The following is a 20,066-nucleotide window of genomic DNA, read 5'->3' on the forward strand; positions in this document are numbered from 1 at the left end:
CTTTTTTTTAAATGTTACTATAGAAAGAATATAAGAGAGACCTGGAGCTGGGAGTCAAAGGAAAAGGCCTGAACGCCATGGCCAATGAAACGCCTGACTTCATGAGGGCCAAGAACGCCACTGATATCGCCAGTCAGGTCAGTGTCCCTGTTGCATGTCAATCTTCCAAAAAAATCGACTGCGATTATAAGGACACAGACTGTCCTTTTATTATCTAACTTGTTGGTCAATGACCGTCGAATGCAAATAGTATCATTCTTAAACATCTGCCTGGTGAATCCATCTAATAAAAGAATCAGGGACCCTTTGCTAGGCCTGCTTCCATCCGCCTTTCTGAGTCTGCAGCCACAGGAGACATTCAGAGCGAAGAGTGGAAATTAGGGAACCAAATAGCTGCTTGGAAATGGTGTAGACTCTCTGACATCTGGCCTTATTTCTTAGTCATTGCACTCCTCTTTTGGCACCAAGAATTCCTTGCTTCGACTATTTTGGGAGTCCTTTCTTTCCCTCCTTTCAAGGCCTAAATTTAAAACATAGTTTTTAGGCATCCCACATTGTCTCACAGTGATTGGTTTGGGTCTTTTGCTGTCTTGTGTTTATAAACAATCCATGCCTTACTCTCTGCTGATTATCTCCCTCATTTCCCATTACTCCTCTCCTCCTCCTTTTCCTTCCCCTACTTCTGTTCCCCATGCCCAACTAGATAGTCTCTCAACAGCTAGAACTCATTCTTTCTGAATTTCACTCTTTAGTATAAAGCTATAAACATAATAAGGAAAATGTCTGTTGATTGTCAAATAAATGAATTTGGGGGGAAAGAAATATTGATCGCCTCTTAATCAAATTAAACCAACAAGTGTTGTGCGCATTGTAAACATTTACTCAATTGTTGGGTATTCTTTTGCAGATTAAGTACAAGCATTCAGCAGAAATGGAAAAAGCCAATTTCACTTCTGTGGTTGATACACCTGAGATCATTCATGCCCAGCAAGTCAAAAACCTTTCAAGCCAGGTAAGGACATTCATCAGGATATCACTCATTGACCCCAATCATGAAGTACAAAATCTTTGCATTTATTCGTAAGGAGGTCCTTTCAAATCACAATCTTGCCCAATAAAAGAGATGGGAGTTATCTATGATGCAAGTTTGGATCAAAGTTTAGATTTTTGCATCTAATTAAATGAGAGAATCTTAAGTTACTGAAGAACTCTTAGAAGAACTGAAGAAACAAAGTTAACAGTCTACATTTGGATTATCAATTTCTTTAATGAGATTAAGATTATGTCATCAATGCTAACCCTGATTCCTCCCATGGTGGATAACTCTCCATCGTCCTACAAATAGAGAGATGAAGAAATGTGGGATGTCCTTCATACACCAGACGTACCCTCATTTGTTTTAATCTTCCATGATATTGGGAGTCTGCCAATTATATTGGGAGTCTGCCATTTATTTGAGTAGCCTGGATTAGAATGTTTGCTGTCTTCTGATCAGTGAGTTCTAAAGCAATAATTACCTGACCTGGCTATGCTTTATAAACACCTGGGAAGGTAGATTTTCCCGGTTCCAACTGGAATTTTGAAGCTAGTAAGTCTGATGTAGACCCTGGAAATCTGTTTTGTATATTTATTTGTTTGTTTTTAATCTTCATAGATGATCGACTTAATGACAATCAAGTTGGAAGAATCATGAATTTAAACATTTTTTAGCAACATATAATTTTATATCATAAAGTTGGATATGAAAAATATAGTTATTTCCAGAGAGTGGGTTAATTAGGAAGCAGATCTATTCAAATGGGAAAACTGAACCTTTTATTTTAGAGGTGGGAGTGGGGAAGAATTTGATTAGCAAAACTATGTGGGTCTCAAACTACCATGTTGTGTTCGTTGCGGGAGCCAGGGAGGTCAACATTCTTAGGGCTCTGAGAGGCTTACCAGCCAATAACCTCTGCCTTTTGACTTTGGTGAGAATTAACAAAAATAAAAAAAATTCCACCACTTAAAAAACAAAAATCTCTTATATTAAATTTTTCAACACTTACAAATGTAATTTGTATACAGGGTGGTCCAAAAGTAGGTTTACAGTTGTTTATATGGAAAATAATACAGTAATTAATAAATAATAATACAAGAATAAATTGTTTCATGTACTCACAACAGTAAAGCTACATTTGCCCCACCCTGTATAATACAATTTAAATACAGTGGGGCCTTGACTTACGAGTTTAATTCGTTCCGTGACGGAGCTCGTACCTCAAATTACTCGTATGTCAAATCAAAAAGTGAACGAGTGAGACACGTGATGCTGGGCTGATGTGGCATTCACTGTGACGTTCGCTGCGCCAACTAGTGGTGGGGTATCTGAAGCTGGCTCGTAACCCGAATTTTAGCTCACAACTCAAAGCAAAAAATCGGCCAAGAGACAGCTCGTATCTCAAAAAACTCGTTAGTCGGGACACTTGTAAGTCAAGGCCCCACTCTAAAGACATATAGAAAGGTTAGTTTTACCCCCTTACAAAAGTAGCCAGTTTCTTTCCTCAGCCCTGCACACCCATACTTCTCAAAAAAGTCTCAGAAAGTAGAGATAAATAAGCTAGAGAGGAAAGTGGAAGGACTTGGTGACAAGCGATAAAGGAAAAGCCAGACTCTAAGGCAGAGTAAGTGTTCCATGTTTTTGAGCTGGAGGTGATTAGCTGAGTCAGGGATAGCTGCCTGGATGTCTGGGGAAGACCAGCCCCTGTGGGCCGTCTCTCCCACCAGCAGGGCGGGGCGGGGTGGGAGAGCCCAAGGAAAGTGAAGGCTGGCTCAGCGCAGTCCTTGGCCAGTGAAAATGTCCTCGCCAACTAAGGCCGGCTTTCAGGAGGCCTTGATGATGCCTCTTAATCCCCTGCTTTTCACCTGCTGTTGAACAGCCCGGCTCCATCCAGTTCACTGTAGGCATCCCTGTCTCCTTGCCAGGAGCCGTGCACACGGTCACCTCCCTCCTATGGGCCAGCCAACAAGCGCCTTTCTCTGACAGCTCTGCCTGTCAGTGGGTCCTACTTAATACCTGGGCTCGGTCCCCCAGGGAAGAAAAGGCCTGAGCTACTCATGGAGCGAGCTCTGCTCTGTGACTCCTAACCTCCTTGAATAGTCAGGGAAGGACTTCCCATCTGCTGAGCTATTTTAGGTCTCACTGGACCATCTCCCTGTGGTGTTCACCGTCCTGATTTTTTAAATCTATTCCCAGAAAAAGTACAAGGAAGATGCAGAGAAGAGCATGTCCTCCTATGAAACAGTGTTAGACACCCCGGAGATGCAGAGAGTGCGGGAGAACCAGAAGAACTTCAGCCTTGTAAGTTTTTACTGGATCTACAGCACAGGGCAAGGAGGCTGCCCCTGGGCACACCCAGGTGGGCATCACCCCTGCAGTCGGGCGTGGAGCAGTCCCACAACTCCCACCCTCTCTTCTCCACTCGCCTCATGCTTCAAGCCCAATCAAAGCATGACAGACCCATCTGTCACTTTGGTGATGATTTCGTGTCACTGAATATGAACTATCACCGTTTTTTATTAGTGGCAACATCTGTGTTTTTTCACAGTTAATTCCAGGTAAGGTATACATTTAAAAAAACAAACAAACCCTAATTTGACATGTTACAAGTTTTAGGGTTTTTCAAAATTAGTCTCTCCATAAATTTTTATTAAAGAATTTCCCTTTGGCTATCAGACAGTGATTATTGTGGCATAGACATTTTTTTTAAACACAGGGTTTTAACTTCCTTCACACAATATAGGACAATTAAAGATACATAAAACAATGCTGAAATCTTAACAAAATGTTTACTCTTTCTTCATAGCTCCAATACCAGTGTGACCTTAAAAACAGCAAAGGAAAAATTACAGTTGTTCAAGACACCCCAGAAATACTGCGTGTGAAAGAAAATCAAAAGAATTTCAGCTCGGTATACTTACTCTTTATTTTCTATTCAATGCTAACCTAATAATTCCATACTCTTTAAAAATATACTAGCCTGACAATTAACATCTAACCTCCCCAGTTAATACCAGCAGTTACTTGTTAACATTCTCCATACTTTGCTGTGAAACCATCATTCCACAGACCATTTGCATAACAATTTAAATCTGCTAACAAAGTAACCTTTCTTTCTGTAAAATTTTTAAAATATATTTTTATTGATTTCAGAGAGGAAGAGAAAGAGGGAGAAAGATAGAAACATGAATTATGAGAGAGAATCATTGATTGGCTGCCTTCTACACACCCCACACTGGGGAATTGAGCCACAACTCGGAATCAAACCTGGGACCCTTCAGGCTTCAGGCTGATGCTCTATCCACTGAGCCAAACCAGCTAGGGCTCTTTAAATTTTTTAAATCCCACAGCAGTAACCTCTGTTGTCTTGCTCCAGGAGGATGGAGTTCTTTTGGATATTGTGATTTCTTTTTTTTTATTCTTTATTGATTAAGGTATTACATATGTGTCCTTATCCCCTATAACCCTCCCATCCCCCAGCTCATGCCCTCAGCCCCCTAAGTGTCTGTGTCCTTTGGTTATGCTTATATGCATGCATACATGTCCTTTGGTTGATCTCCCCCCCTTACCCTCACCCTCCCCTACCTCCCCTCTGAGGTTTGACGGTCTGATTGATGCTTCTCTATCTCTGGATCTGTTTTTGTTCAGCAGTTTATGTTGTTCATTATATTCCACAAATAAGTGAGATCATGTGATATTTATCTTTCTATAGCTGACTTATTTCGCTTAGCATAATGCTCTCCAGGTCCATCCATGCTCTTGCGAATGGTAGGAGTTCCTTCCTTTTTACAGCAGCTCAGTATTCCATTGGTGATTTCTTATCTCTGCCCCAAATAACCAACCAACTTCACATTTCTTTCATGGATTTTGTATTTTATATAAGCTCGAGTTGCGTTTTTTTTTATCAATATTTTCTGGTTTTCCTCCTTCCGTATTAATACGGTATGATAATCTTAAAAGAAACCTCAAAATCTGGAAAGTGACCCATTGTTGCATGTGGGAGTTACTGATGCCGACGTGGAAGACGTCAGGTACTCGGGTACTTGCCTAAGGACTTTTTCTAGTGTCTTTTGATTTCACAGAAGCCAAGTTTCCAAGACTCTCTCCAGTAACTGCCGGTTTCCCTTTCCTCTGTGTAACACTGTCCCGATTCTGAATGCCCAGGTTTTATATAAAGAGGACCCCTCGCCAGGAACAGCGATTGGAAAGACCCCTGAGATGATGAGAGTGAAGCAAACACAGGACCACATTAGCTCGGTAAGGACGCCGTGGACTCACCTTGATATTTTCTGCCTCCTTTTGATCATTTACACGGATGTCTGAGCTGCACTCAAAACCCTTGTCACCAGGAGCTTAAGTTGCTCAAATCAGTTAGGGTCGCCTCATAGTCAGTGCAGCACCGGGCGGTTTTTGTGAGCGGAGGTTAGATATGGAAAACGGAGACGCCCGTCAGAGCAAACCAGGGCTGGACAGTAACGTGGTAAAAAACAGACTTTATTCAGGACCACTGCACTGTAGGGGAAAGAGATCTCGGTATAGAACTGGACTCTATTTCAAATACAACAAGGAAAAGTGAGAATTTATAGCTGGACGCTGGGGTGGGCAGGGAGAGGATCAGTGGGTGGAAAATTACTCAGAGAAAACATCTGGGCCATAGATTCTGGGGTCAGAGGCTTGTGGCTAACTACACCCACTCACCACACCCTTGCCGGAGGCGGGGCGGGGTGATCAGGCTGCACCTGTGGGATGGTGGGGCGAGGAATTTGGTCAGATATCCAGGGGGATCAGATAGCCAGGGTGGGAGATGCTGCCAGGATTTGTGCTAAAATTGGACGATGCAAAGATGGAGGCTGAAGTCCAACAGCTAAGGTCTAGTTAGGAAGAAGACTGAATGGAGTCTGACCAAAGTTTGGTTAAGGAGAGACTCTGTCACTTGTCAGAAAACAAAATATGTCAGAGTCAAAGATTTAACCCAGAGCCCCACCCCTACCCCACCCCCTAATGAGACAGGAGAGCGGCCAAGTCTCCTTGCCCTTGGCTTTGCTCTCCTCTGACCCAGTTCAGAATGTGGCCCCATTCGAGCTAAGTGGAGAACTCCTGCTATTTACTTGTGATTTTAAAAATTGCAGGACTGCTAATCACACCTCACATGCCCCCCGTTTCATATCTGCAGGTGAAGTACAAGGAAGCAATTGGACAAGGAACCCCGATCTCTGACCTGCCGGAAGTGAAACGTGTCAAGGAGACGCAGAAGCACATTAGCTCGGTAGTGGCCCATATGCTTACTCCGCATGGGTTTGTGCGACCAGCCCCGTCCCCATCGCTCCCTAGCTCCATCTCACCCCTTCTCCCTTCTCCCAAGGGCTTCCCATGCCTTGGGGATGGTGTGAACTCTCCCTCGGTCATGAGAGGAGCACTGCAATTTGTAAGAGTAGATAAGAAACCTCTGTCTTCACATGGTCAGCGAGCAGGAGGGACTTGGCTTCTTGATGAATCATCACACCTGCAATTTCTAAAGTGAATGTGCCAACAGCAGCACTACGGTTATTGGACGATCTCAAGTTAGTTAACCAAAAGCGTATACATATAAACATAGAAGTAACATACATATATATGTGTGTGTGCATGTATGTCTATATCAGGACATTCTCCACTGTCCAGAGGACCCAAGGTAGACTTTGAAGTCTCTGCAGCTTTCTCCCCTCCTTTCAAGATTTCTTGCCCTGTGTCCTCTGCTCTCTCCTTGTAAATGCAGCGTGTGTTTAAGGGGCTAGCTGTCATCTTCCCACAAGGGTATATTATATGTTAAGCCTGTTCTCTACCAGGAATTTCAGGTGCACACACATTCATACACTTTCTCATCCATAAGCAGATTCCAAACAATTGCTGGCTACTAGCAAGAGACTGTGTGAAGTTTGGGAAATAGTTTATGGCCAATAAAAGGTGTAGAGATTCTTCTGGTGCCTGGAGGGCTGAACTCTCATTTAGTTGCCATTAGAAGACACTTGATCTTTCTCTTGCATGGCACTCATATTATTTAGATGTCATTCCCTTTCACTCCCTGCCTACACTCTGGCTTCCTGATGGTTCCGGCTTCACTTAGAGTTTTGTGTCCACTCATCCAAGAAAACTAGCCCATAGTTTCTTTGTCACTTTTCATGCAAATTCTTGCCTTTCTCTGGTTTTATTTTGTTCTGCTGTCCATGGTCAGTTATACTGCCTTGCTGGGTAAAGAAATAAAATTCTGTACCAACATGGTGGACTTTTAAGATCCCTGAAAGTTTCCTAGCAAAACAAAGATATCAACACCAGTTGGTCAGTGATTTTAGGAACTCATCCGTGACACAGACCCCTAGATTTTTCATGTTGCTCTCACACCAGGTGCTAGTACATTGTAGCATCCATCCATTTGAGAAGAGTTCATTCATTCCGTTAGGCTGAAAATTCTTAGCATTCAGAGGAAAGGTGGCTAGAGGTTCAGGAAGCTCCTCACTCTTCATGACAGTGTCCAGTCCTCTGACATAAACCCTAACAAATAGGGACTTACCTGCTAGCAAAGCACCAGTTTCAGTGATTCGACAATCACCTTTTTCAGGAAGATGCTCTTCCTGAAAAAATAAATGCCTTCAGTCTCCTCACATTAAAGGTACCTACAGACTAGGGGCCAGCTAGGAGTGTGCAGTAGAAAATGCAAAACAAACAGAAAATTCTCAATGACCCTGAAGGATTACAGTATCGTGCAATTAGAAATTTTTAAACCAAGCAACCTATTTATTAAGTAAGATAGATTTTTTGTGGACCTGCTATATGAAAGGTACTAATACAAGATGTTACAAAATGGAGAGATTTTTCTCATTGCTGAAAGTATGGCTACTATTTAGTGCATTTTAGGAATCTATTAAGTGTTGACTATACAAAATGTGCAATTTAGTGCACAGTTTTTAAAGTAGTAAAATTACTACTTTCAAGATAAAACGTAAATACTGTGGAATTTCTTCTCCTTATTCCTTGGGTGTCATATTTGAAAGCAAGACTGTTTTTATGAGTTTCCACCAAATAGCACACGTGTAGCTGTAATACAAAGGATTCACGGTCATCTTACCTTTCTGGGTATTCTAATTATCTCCTACAGGTTATGTACAAAGAAAACTTGGGAACAGGCATTCCAACCTCTGTCACTCCAGAGATTGAGAGAGTCAAACGCAATCAAGAGAACTTTAGCTCGGTATTTATAAATATATCAAATAAGAAACTCTATTTTCCCATTTAAAAAAATTACCAGAATAACCCATCATTCTTTTTTAAAAGAGTAACATCTTAACAACGGTTCTGTGTGTATTTGTGTCTGTGTGTGTGCGTGTGTGTATTATTACCTGACCCAAACCATCGGGACTCACACAAAGTGACTCCCTTTTCTGATGGTACTTTAACCACTGACAAGTGTGAGTACTTAGATGTGAAATTCTGTAAGTAAAATTAACACACAATTCCTCATTATACTCATATCTTAAACTCAGTGCTTTCCATTGTACTTCTTTATTCTGAGAATTAGCATTGTAGAAATCATTAAAATGGTGAAGTAAAAGCACTATCCTACTAAATATTATTCACTAAAATACTCCCCCCTCACATACTCCTGTTTTAAATTTCTCCCTTCCTTAATCCTTATGCTTGTTTTGAATGTCTTCTGGGTACTTTTTTGTATCTCACAGGTTTTGTACAAAGAAAATTTGGGGACAGGAACCCCAACACCTATCACTCCAGAGATGGAGAGAGTCAAACGCAATCAAGAGAACGTTAGCTCGGTATTTCTTAGGGGACAAAAATAAAATCCCTTAACTCTTATTTAAAATAATATTTTAACACGTTACAAACATCTGATTTTTCTGCCTATAAAATTACTAAATTTATATAAAAATAATGATACCAAATATTACTTCAGTTTTTCATCTAAATCTAATTTAGTATTTACTTTAGTTCTGGTGTGAAATTTTAACTGTTTTCCCTAAAACATAGTATTGATCACTTTCCTTAAACTTCTGTAATACTCAGTATTTCCTTTCTCAGATCCTCCTTGAATAACAATAGGTGTTTCTAACTGGTGTGGCACACGTCAAAAGTAAAATCTAACATCCCTTTAAAAGGTCAATGTTAATTAGAATTTTAGTGGTATTTATTCTGGCTCTGTTTGATGTATATTTTGTGGTTGCAGTTTTTCTTTTAAAAATGTGATTCTTAAACATTTTCATTCAAAAGACAATGCAGCAATTTTCAGTAACTCAGAAATACAAGTTTCCTTGAGTTAGCTGTTTTTGTATACCACGCAAGATATAACTGAGCTTTCCTTTGGCATAGCTTCAGAATCATTGAAAGCTACTATTTATTTAGCTTTTAATATTTATTTTATTCTCCAAATCTATCTATTATCTCTCATTCCCTAATTTAGAGTTACCAACAGCTCATTAACTTGAATGCTATTTGATAAGGTCCAGTCCTCTGTCTTTGAGAGAAGGCCTGTGTAAGGACTCCTGCCTGCATCCTGGCAGCTGTGTCTGTATTAATGCTGCTTAGAGACAGACATTGTGCTGTTTGACTAAATGTCCAAAGGTGGCCTATAGTTCTATTTCTTAACGTTATTTAGGCCTATTTTACATAATTATGAAAACAAACAAAAATACTTTTTAGAGACTATTTCAAAGGTTATGTCTACCTAAATGATGGCTCCAGGCTGATTTGGTTGTTGCTTTTGTGCACACAGATTTTGTACAAAGAGAATTTGAACAAGGGGACCCCCATACCTGTCACTCCTGAGATGGAGAGAGTCAAACGCAATCAAGAAAACTTTAGCTCGGTATTTGGCAGAAAGCTCCTTTAACTCCATATTTAAAAAATAATAATTAACTTTCTATAAATCCAAACTTATTATGAGTCCCTTTGAAATTCTCAATTTAACAAATTCTCTTTCTAAATCTCATCAACTGAATCCTTCTTTAACCAGCGTTTGATTCTAACATTTTATGCTTTTCATACTAGTCCCTTAAAACTTTAATTGGTTCCTTTCCTTATGTTTTCCCCTGTTATGTTACTACTGGGACTTTTGAAGGTAATTGATGTCCAAAAAAACCCCAAACACTGTCGTTATTATTTACTTGGAACTCTTTTTATTCAATATTTCTGGATTAGCATCACAAGAAAAGACACAGGATCGAGGCCCTGTGTAAAAATAATGGCTCTTGCTTGGAACAGGGGTTACCTTGACATAGGTCCTGTCTGGAGCAGCAGCAGTACCGAGAAAGGAAAGGGCTCAGTATCAGGACCCAAAGTAATCTCATCTTGATACGTGTTCTAAACAAGCCATTCCATGAATAGAAATCCAAACCTTCTGATTTGTTTTTAACACACAAATCAGACCATAAGCTTATATTTAATGTTATTTTCTCTTGTGTTATTATTGCTGAAAACCTCTACAGTCCTCAAATGGTCTGTGAGACTTCTATAAAAGGATCTTAGATTCAAATCTAAAATCTGAACCAGATCTAATCAAATGTTATTAGGAAAATGTAGCTGAATTTGGCGGGGGGGGGGGGGGGGGGGGGGAATGGGAGAAGGTTTGATCCAAAATGCGTTTTTTTGTGTGTGGTTTTATAATGTTTTTATTGATTTCAGAGAGGAAGGGAGATGGAGAGAAAGATAGAAACATCTATGATGAGAAAGAATTATTGATCAGCTGCCTCCTGAATGCCCCCTATTGGAGGCCGAGCCCACAACCCTGGCATATACCCTGACAGGGAATTGAACTGTGACCTCCTGGTTCATAGGTTGACGCTCAACTACTGAGCCATATGGACGGGGCTCCAAAATGGTTTTTAATTGTTTAACTATTTTCTTAATGTTTAATTCTTTCACATAATTAGATCAGTAACTTTCTTTGGTCCCATTGTCTTTTTTTAAGAATATTTTTTAATTTTTCCGTTATAGTTGACATACAGTATACCTGTATTAGTTTCAGGTATACAACTTAGTGATTAGACATTTATATAACTTATAAAGTGATCACTCTTATTAGTCCCACTGTATTTTTGTTTTGTTTTTCTTTGTTTTTAATTACTATTCACTAACAATCTTTTGATTTCGTTTAAATTTTCAATGTCAACTAATACTACTTTTGGAATGTTATCATCAGTGTTTTCCTTGTGGGCATATTATTATTATTCCTTCTTTTGCAAAGGTTTGCATTAATTTTTCAGGATTATTTTCTTCTATATTAGAGTAAGTATATTATTATTTATATCTGTTTAAGATCTTGATGACTCTGATGATCCTGGACAGGATCTTATCATACAGGTGCTTTTCTAAGTAACCCTTTGTGTTAATTATTACACAAGCTGCATTTAGGCAGAGTGCCCAGTGGTGCATAGAACCTTTATGACACCATGGAAAATAAGCAGTGCTGTGTATTTATTAAAACCTTGACTTGTAGACTGGACCACCTCCACAATTGGAAGTTACTTAGCAAAGACCAATTTCACCGTATTGCATAGGTTTGGCCTAGGGTTTTAAATATCTGTTCTTCTGTAAGATATTTTGTATAGGAAAAATAAATATTTGCCAATCTAATTGAAAGATAATCTTCCTATTGTACACTAAGCATTTTAGTGCTCTTATAAAATTAGCGTTTGTATCTTTTTTTTATTTCTTGATACAGAAAACAAACATTGAATATATGAGTTAGGCTAAATGCTGAATATCGAACACACTGGCACTTTAGCTATGGATCCATGGTGCATGTTGTCCTCCAGATCTATGCTTGAAAAGACAGGCTGACTTGGGGAAGTTGTCTTTCCCGTCTGATGTCACAGTCTCGTACTAGGTTCCCTGCAAGACAGAGAGGGAAGGGCTGTGCTGACTGCTCTTGTGTTTCTGGATGCTTTCTTGTGTCATGCAGGTGTTGTATAAAGAGAACCTCGGGAAGGGGATCCCGATTCCCATCACTCCAGAGATGGAGAGAGTCAAACACAATCAAGAAAACTTTAGTTCGGTATTTAAAAGGAAAAAAAAAATTCCCTTAACTATGTTAAAAACATTTTTAAAATATTAATGGCTATATTTTAAAATCTAATCAACTTATCCCAATAAAAAACTTTGACACGTCTTATTCGCAACTTAATGCTACCATTTCCTATGAATTAGTTTCCCCATTTTGGTTAAACATTAATGTACTCATTTGACTTTTAAAAAAGTGTTATTACAGTCCAGCTTTTAAAAGCATAACATTCTCAATGTCTAAGCACCCACATTTATCCCGCTTTGCTGATTTGATCTGAACAGAAGCTTACAAACATCTATTCTGCACCAATCAGACTGTTGGCCTCATTTCCTATTCTAACCTCTGTCCCTACTGGTATTTGTACAGATTTTTTCAAGGTTTTTTGTGTGTGTTTGTTTTATGTTTTTGTTGTTTTTTGTTTGTTTGTTTTTGCATTTTGTCATTACTCTCCATTTGCCTTTAAAAGGATTAATTTTTCCCAATATGTTCACCCAAACTAAAAATTAAATACTTGGACTTCTTTTGAAAATCAACAAAAGAAGATGTGTGTGTACAAATCTTCATATTTGCAATGTTTATAAAACCCAAATATCCTTATGTTTTTGTTAATAACATTTCCAAACCGAGAATAACTTCTTTGGTTCTCTGTCTCTTGCCCTTTTAATTTTCTCCCTCCTCTTAACAAGCTGAGAAGGGCTAATCATTCCCTTTGCTCTCCGTCGCTCATCGCTGCAGAGCTTAGTTCAAACAACAGCAAATATAAAACTTTCCTTTCCTATTTCCTAGTGTTCACTGCTCTTTCCTGCATTCCCTCGCTTTAAAGATGTCTCTAGGCTCATACAGGTTGGATCTAGAAGCTTGTGGGATTTCCCTTCCTCTAACTCACTTTCTTCCTTTTGCTCCCAGCTGCTCCACAGAGGGGCCAAGTGGTTGATTGCTCTTCTTGTTCTGGATGCTTTCTTACCATACAGGTGCTATACAAAGAAAACGTGGGGACAGGAATTCCAATCTCCATCACGCCTGAGATGCAGAGAGTCAAACACAATCAAGAAAACATTAGCTCGGTATTTGGGACAGAAAGGGAAAAGAAGATGCCATTTAACCTCATAATTAAATTGATACTAAACATTTATTATTTTTTGAAACCCACTTCCCTTCCTTTGCTTCTAATATACCTCACTTAGCAAAAGGACATATGTACAGCGCTTGCATTTCTATACTACTATCAACTCGATTTCTTAAATTTCAGTTAATCCTGATTTCTCTGCCACTTGGTATTTTAAAAATATACATGTTTTTAAAACCACCTTACCTTTTCGTTTGCTTGGATAACAACAAAACTGAGTTTTAACCATTTTAAATCCCTATGTGATTGTTTAGGAGGTACTGTGCTCATAGAAATGAAAAAATAACATGGGTAACTCCAACAGCCTTACCCACTGCAGCTGAGGTCCTTGGTGTCCTAGCGAGTGTTTTCAGATCCCAAGAATGGCTGCCGTTAAAGTAGCTTGTGGCACCTTGTCCGTGTGTAACTCCTGGCTTCTTAGACTATCGTGTAACTTGGTAACAAGGAAGTTGAACTCACCCTTAAAAGCTCACAACAAACGAAATGTTCCTTATGGTTGTTTTCTGGATGCTTTCTCATCACACAGGTGTTATACAAAGAAAACATGGGCAAGGGGACCCCTTTACCTGTCACTCCAGAGATGGAGAGAGTCAAACACAATCAAGAAAATATTAGCACGGTACTTTGGGAAGAAGAGAAAAAACTACTACTTAAAAGTGATTTAAAATAATACACATTAATCCTCCTTTTTAAAGGCAACTTACATTTTGTGAATTTCTTGGTCACATTTATCCTTTTTCCCTATAGGGCTATCTTAGCCTTAACCCCATAATAACAAGATTGCTTTAATCCACAATTTAAAATTCTAATATCAGGAAGTAATGGATTTTCCAATAAAATATTGTTTTGCTCATCTCTCCCCAAACTTACTCTCTATTCACTACCCCCAAGGTCTCTTTGTTTTCTGTATTTGTGAAATTTGGGAGGCGGCATAGTCGAGTTGTGGGTTTTTTGTATGTTCTTGTGCCTATGACTTTAGGTTCTCATCTACCTTGTCAGATTTAGACAAAGAGACCTTGGGAAATACAATCCCCATCCTCTCCTTCAGAAATAATGACAAATGAATATTCAGTAGTGGTTTTGGCAAATGGTTATTAATTAACTTAAAAAGGCAAGTGTCACTAGAACTGTTTTTTGTTTTACCAATTTTAGTTCTATTTGTCTTTTTCATGACCTTTAACTGCTAACTTGGTAAGCCATTTCCTGTAATCCTGTGCTCTGCAATATTCTGTATGTTGATAAATGACCGGGGCTGGGGTTTGTGTCGGGGTGACTAGCTTATGTAATGAAGAACGCTGTGGCCTCCACGTGAGCACCGCCTATAGGTTTCTCCAATAGCTGTGCGCCAGAATCACCTGGAGGGTTTGTTAAACCAGACTGCTGGGTCCTGCCCCCACTGTTTCTTGTTTCTGGTGTGGGGCCAGAAATGTGCCTTTTTAGCAAGTTCTCAGATGCTGCTGACCTTGCTGCCCAGGGACCCCACTTTGAGAACCACCACCTTAACAGAAGTCTTCCTCTAGAGCATTTCCAAAACCACCCGTGTCCCCAAGAATGACACTGAGGGGAGACATCGAGGTTGAGGATTTGTCATGATTTGTTACCATGTATTTAATTGACTTACCATATAGTGACATCATTGCTGAGAAGTTGGATGTTGTAGTAAACTGAAGCAAGAGGCACAACACAATGATAGCAAGGAGAAAAGAGAGGAGATGGCCTTTGCTTGTTTAAGGACCCACGGTTGTACTGAGGTGTCTATATGAGTTTAAGTGCTGCAAAAAGGTGGGGTTCCCCACTGCAGAGCAGCCTCACCCTTCCCAGGGGCCTTCCAGCCCAGGCCCCTAAGTGCTGTTTAGATGGCCTATCAGGTGCTGGAATTCATGGACCAGGGCAGGGTGAAGGGGGCGCACGCTGAGTCTGTCTTGCAGGCTGCACGGATGTCAGCGCAGGGTCCTACCCTGGAAGCGTATTCCTTTCCGTCTAACCTCACTGCCCAAATGGTTTGGCACCCTGAGCCTCCTAACGAGTTACCTGTTCTGTTTAAACTTTTGGTGACTGTAATTCTTTTCTTCTTCTTTTTGCCTTTTTGGATCCATTGGACACATGTAGGTTTTGTACAAAGAAAATATGGGGAAAGCCACCCCAACCCCTGTCACTCCAGAGATGCAGAGAGTCAAACGCAATCAAGAGAACATTAGCTCGGTATTGTCTTGAGAAAGTGCTTTTATTTTTGCAAAGTAACCCCTGCCATTTGGCCTGCTCCTAACTCCACCCCAGGTTAAAAGCAAACCACATGCCAGTTTTCTAGAACCTTCTCTAAATGACATACTACACTTAGAATTGCCATTAACTGGCTTTAAGCTTTCTTACTGAGAGCTATCCTCACTAATAATCATAGATTAAACATGGGGTTTTCTCACCCAAATTGCATTATAGTTAATAGCCTGAAGATTGCCGCCTAGTGACTTTCGGGTCCAACTTTGTATCTCACAGGTGTTGTACAAAGACAACCTGGGCAAAGCGACCCCGACACCCTTTACTCCTGAGATGGAAAGAGTCAAACGCAATCAAGAAAACTTTAGCTCGGTATTTCAGAGAGGAGAAAAGAAATTGCTACACTTTTTAACAAGCCTGGCAAAGATGGTTATACCACTAATTTATCTCACTGTTTTCCCCAAACTTTTGTTTATCCATTAAAATTCTTCTTTACCTGCTTAAAAACAACAAACCAACCCCTCCAGCCCAAACGTCACCTTGTGCTTTATACAATAACATTTTAATGGCTTTATCCTCCTGAGGTGTTTCCCATCGAGTGTGATATAATTGAGCCATAACACCAGCTAGCTGATGGTTTTCAGAAATGGTTTTCTGCTCTCTGATGTCTGGATACTCTCTTGGCTCCTCTAGGTGTTGTACAAAGAAAACATGAGAAAAGCAACTCCGACACCTGTTACTCCAGAGATGGAGAGAGCTAAGCGCAACCAAGAAAACATTAGCTCGGTATTTTCTAGGATTACAAAAAAAAAAAAAAAAGGGAATGCAACAACTTGCACAATAACATTTTAACTTCATAAAAATGTGCACTTTCTTATTCCACTGAAAATTTACACTAAAATTAACACAACTGTGCTTTTAAATTCCCAATGATCATGCTAAGACATAACAAGTTAATTGCCAACGTTTTCTGCCCCTTTCCCTTTCCTCTGAGGTAGTTTTTCGTAACCACCTGTAACAAATTGACTTCCTAACACCTCCAGTCTTCAGCTTTCCTTTCCTTTTAAGGTATCCTAGGAAACAGGTAATACTCTGAAATGGATGCCTTCTCTGGTTTTGATGTTTTGGGTTTTTCGTGTCTGGAGGACTTTGATGTCTGTATTTGCATATGGGTTTATAAAATCTTGACATAAACCTACAAAAAAACCCCGAGTACTTGTTTTGAAGGATAGTTCTTTCAAATGTCAGGAGCACATTTAGCACCAAATACCATCTGATACGCTGGTGCTACAGTTCCCAGCAAATTCAAGAGAACACTTCCTTCCTTTTCCCTTCAAAATTATACGGTGCCTCTTCTCCTTTGAAAATGAAAGTTACATTTTCAAAGTCAAAACAGATCCTCCCGGATGCGAGCCCTGCCCACCCATCCGCACGCTAACCTGCTCCATGTTATTCATGGGTCTTGCTGGGTCCTTTCGGACTCAAGCTTCCCTCCCAGCTCCTTCCACCCCCACCTGTTGGAGAGGGTTTGAGGCTTCAGAGTGAGGACAGTACCATGGACCTGTGCTCATTCGTTTTTTCTCCTCCGGCAGGTTCTTTATTCCGATAGCTTCCGGAAACAAATACAAGGCAAAGCTGCCTATGTCTTGGACACCCCGGAGATGAGACGAGTGAGAGAGACCCAACGCCACATCTCAACAGTGAGTCGGGAACTCTCTAGGATTGGTTAGCCAGCCTGTGGGCACACGGGGCAAAGAAAATGATCCACCCTCATGTTTTCACAAAACGAATTCATGACATTTCAGGTAAAATATCATGAAGACTTTGAGAAGCACAAGGGTTGCTTCACACCGGTGGTGACAGACCCTATCACTGAACGAGTGAAGAAGAACACACAGGACTTCAGTGACATTAACTACAGAGGGATTCAGAGAAAAGTGGTGCAAATGGAACAAAAACGGAATGACCAGGATCAGGAGACTATTACAGGTGATTGAGCCACAGTGGGAAATCGACTTGAAGCTAAGGGGGTAGAGGAACAGAAGTGAATTATCCATAGGGGGGCAAAGGATAAAGGACCTCAATGTGTGTTTCATTGGGTGTGAAAGAAAACCTCTATTATTTCATGACTTGCAAGCCTGACCTCTCTTCTTTATGCTTTGATCTCCTCTGAGGAGACACGACTAGAGCCTAAGCTAAATCAATCCTCCTCTGATTAAGTTCGTACCTCGCTCTCCAAGTCTTTGAGAGAGCCCAAGAACATCTGCTCTGACCCGTCATCTCACTTTCAGGTTTACGTGTCTGGCGTACTAATCCTGGCTCGGTTTTTGACTATGACCCAGCAGAAGACAACATTCAATCCCGAAGCTTACACATGATTAACGGTACGTTATGCCACAAAAGGATCACAGCAAAAATGTCACCATTTAGTGGGCTAGAGTCAATGACTTTCTGAAGTTCCTTTCCTCAAGGGTTTTCAGTTTCCTGAGTTGCCCATTCAGCATAAAAGACACCTTGACGAGTGGGCCAAACTCATGTCTAGTCAAGTGTCACTGCCTCAGTAAGTCTCCCTCAGTGTAAGTCTTTCTGAGAGAAATAATGAAAACAATACATAGGCAAAGGGAAGAGAGAATGGATTTGATCTTTAGCAACTTTCTGAACTGTCTTATGTCAAAGATTAGTCATTCCATTACAGAGGTCACGCGCATGCCTTTATGCCTTCTGTTCATGTTAAAAAGTCAAATAACAGGTAGTGCCCGTCCTCAAAGGATCTATACTCTAGTTTCCTGATGAAGAGAGACGAGTAAACCAGTGGTTACTCCCTGACAGTAGTTTGAAAGGTCTGCACACAGGTCATGGGAACACAGAGAAAAGGCATCTACACTGACTTGGAAGTTAGGGAGGACTTTCTGGAGAAGGCGAAGTTGGAGTGTGAGTGACTATGACCATGTGTTCATCTTGGTGAGGCAGGAAAATGGGCTGGATGGCGGGAAGGAGCAGTCTCAGGGCCACTCTGGGATGGCCAGCCTGGCTGTGCCACTTCCCTATCACCTGCCTTTTGGTAATTAAACTGTTCTCTGGAAAGTGAGGATGACACAATATGTCATAAGTGCTTTGGGGGTTTCATCCATGGAAAGCTACTTCAGACCGTGCTTGGTAAGAAACAAACAAAAAGCAACGGAGATTCAAATACTGCCGGGGATTCCTGCCAACGTTTCACCTCTGATCCTCCTCAACATCTCACCTCCCCAGCCCAAGCTCAGCGCCGGAGCCGGGAACAGTCGCGATCAGCCAGTGCTCTGAGCGTCAGTGGCGGCGAGGAGAAGTCTGAGCACTCAGAAGGGGCCGACCACCACCTGTCCACCTACAGCAATGGTGGCATCTTCTTCTCTGCAACCTCAACAGGTACAAGAGGGGAGGGAGGGGGCACTGACTCCGACAGCAGGTCGGCCAGCTCACTGGCAGCTACTATAACAGAAGCTTTGAGTAATAAATAAATAAATAAATCTGGATTCTTTCTTCTTCTTTTTTAAAAAATATTTTAATTGACATAGGAACAGAGAGGGAGAGATAGAAACATCAATGATGAGAGAGAATCATTGATTGGCTGCGAGCCTGCAACCTGGGCATGAGACCTTGACCAGAATCAAACCCGGGACCTTTCAGTCTGCAGTATGATGCTCTATCCACCGAGCCAAACAGGCTAGGGCTGGATTCTTTCTTCTAATGAGAAAAGACTAGAATCGTGGAGAGGGCACATGAGTTAGATGTTTCATTTCTCCTTTCTTGGAAATTATTATTTTTAAATTATGGGGAAAGTCAGCACTGTTCAGCAGCTAAACATAGATTTAATGATATCTGGCTATATCTTCTTCTTATAAATTATTTCTTCCTTCCTTTCAGCTTATAAACATGCAAAAACCACAGAGCTCCCACAACAACGATCATCTTCAGTTGCCACCCAACAGACAACGGTATCCTCTATCCCATCTCACCCATCTACTGCTGGAGTAAGTAAATAATAAGGAACTTACTCAAATCATTCTTACTTTTTTGATATGTACAAAAATAATGATAGGCATTCTGATTTTTTTTGCACTACACTTTCTACTTTATATGATGCTTTTTTTTTTTACAACACATCTTAGGTTAATAGCAATATCAGAAAACCTTCAGTACAAAACTAAAACTAATTATAAAGTATTATTCAACGATTTAAAACAAAACAAAAAAACAAAGCAAATGATTAGTTTGGGCTCTTTGGTCCCACCCACTAACTTAAACTAAGATATTTGCTATTTGGTATCATTATTCAAGAATATATATCTGTATGCACATCACACATATGAACATGTCATATCTTAGACCTCTCCTGTTAATATATATATTGAAAAGTTAAGTCAAGTCATGTTCACAATTCACCAGACTACTTCAAAACTCTAAATTTAAGACCCTGGATCTTATTCATAATAGCACAAACACATAATTATTTAGGATTGAAATGAATATTTGTATGAAGAAAACTACCTACTAAAAGATGTAAATGAAGATCTAAAAAGTATTGAGACCCATTATATTTCAGAAGGGAATCTTGTTAGGATGTCAGATCTCCTAAGATAAATCCACAAATTCAAGGCAATCAA

At 40.3% G+C, this 20,066-nt stretch overlaps 1 protein-coding gene across 1 annotated transcript in view; it reads left to right on the plus strand.

Moving 5' to 3' along the window:
• Positions 1-20,066, plus strand: part of NEB (nebulin) — a 192,085-nt gene that overhangs the window by 169,647 nt on the left and 2,372 nt on the right. The window contains 20 exon segments of the mRNA XM_023762218.1: positions 24-137; positions 908-1,012; positions 3,233-3,337; positions 3,843-3,947; positions 5,201-5,293; positions 6,210-6,302; positions 8,169-8,261; positions 8,749-8,841; positions 9,795-9,887; positions 11,982-12,074; positions 13,055-13,147; positions 13,736-13,828; positions 15,319-15,411; positions 15,703-15,795; positions 16,117-16,209; positions 17,016-17,123; positions 17,229-17,412; positions 17,715-17,807; positions 18,676-18,828; positions 19,327-19,433. Coding sequence (XP_023617986.1) covers positions 24-137; positions 908-1,012; positions 3,233-3,337; positions 3,843-3,947; positions 5,201-5,293; positions 6,210-6,302; positions 8,169-8,261; positions 8,749-8,841; positions 9,795-9,887; positions 11,982-12,074; positions 13,055-13,147; positions 13,736-13,828; positions 15,319-15,411; positions 15,703-15,795; positions 16,117-16,209; positions 17,016-17,123; positions 17,229-17,412; positions 17,715-17,807; positions 18,676-18,828; positions 19,327-19,433 — 2,097 coding nt within the window.

Source organism: Myotis lucifugus, unplaced genomic scaffold (genome assembly GCF_000147115.1).
Source record: "Myotis lucifugus unplaced genomic scaffold, Myoluc2.0 scaffold_238, whole genome shotgun sequence".
Classification (NCBI taxonomy): domain Eukaryota; kingdom Metazoa; phylum Chordata; class Mammalia; order Chiroptera; family Vespertilionidae; genus Myotis; species Myotis lucifugus.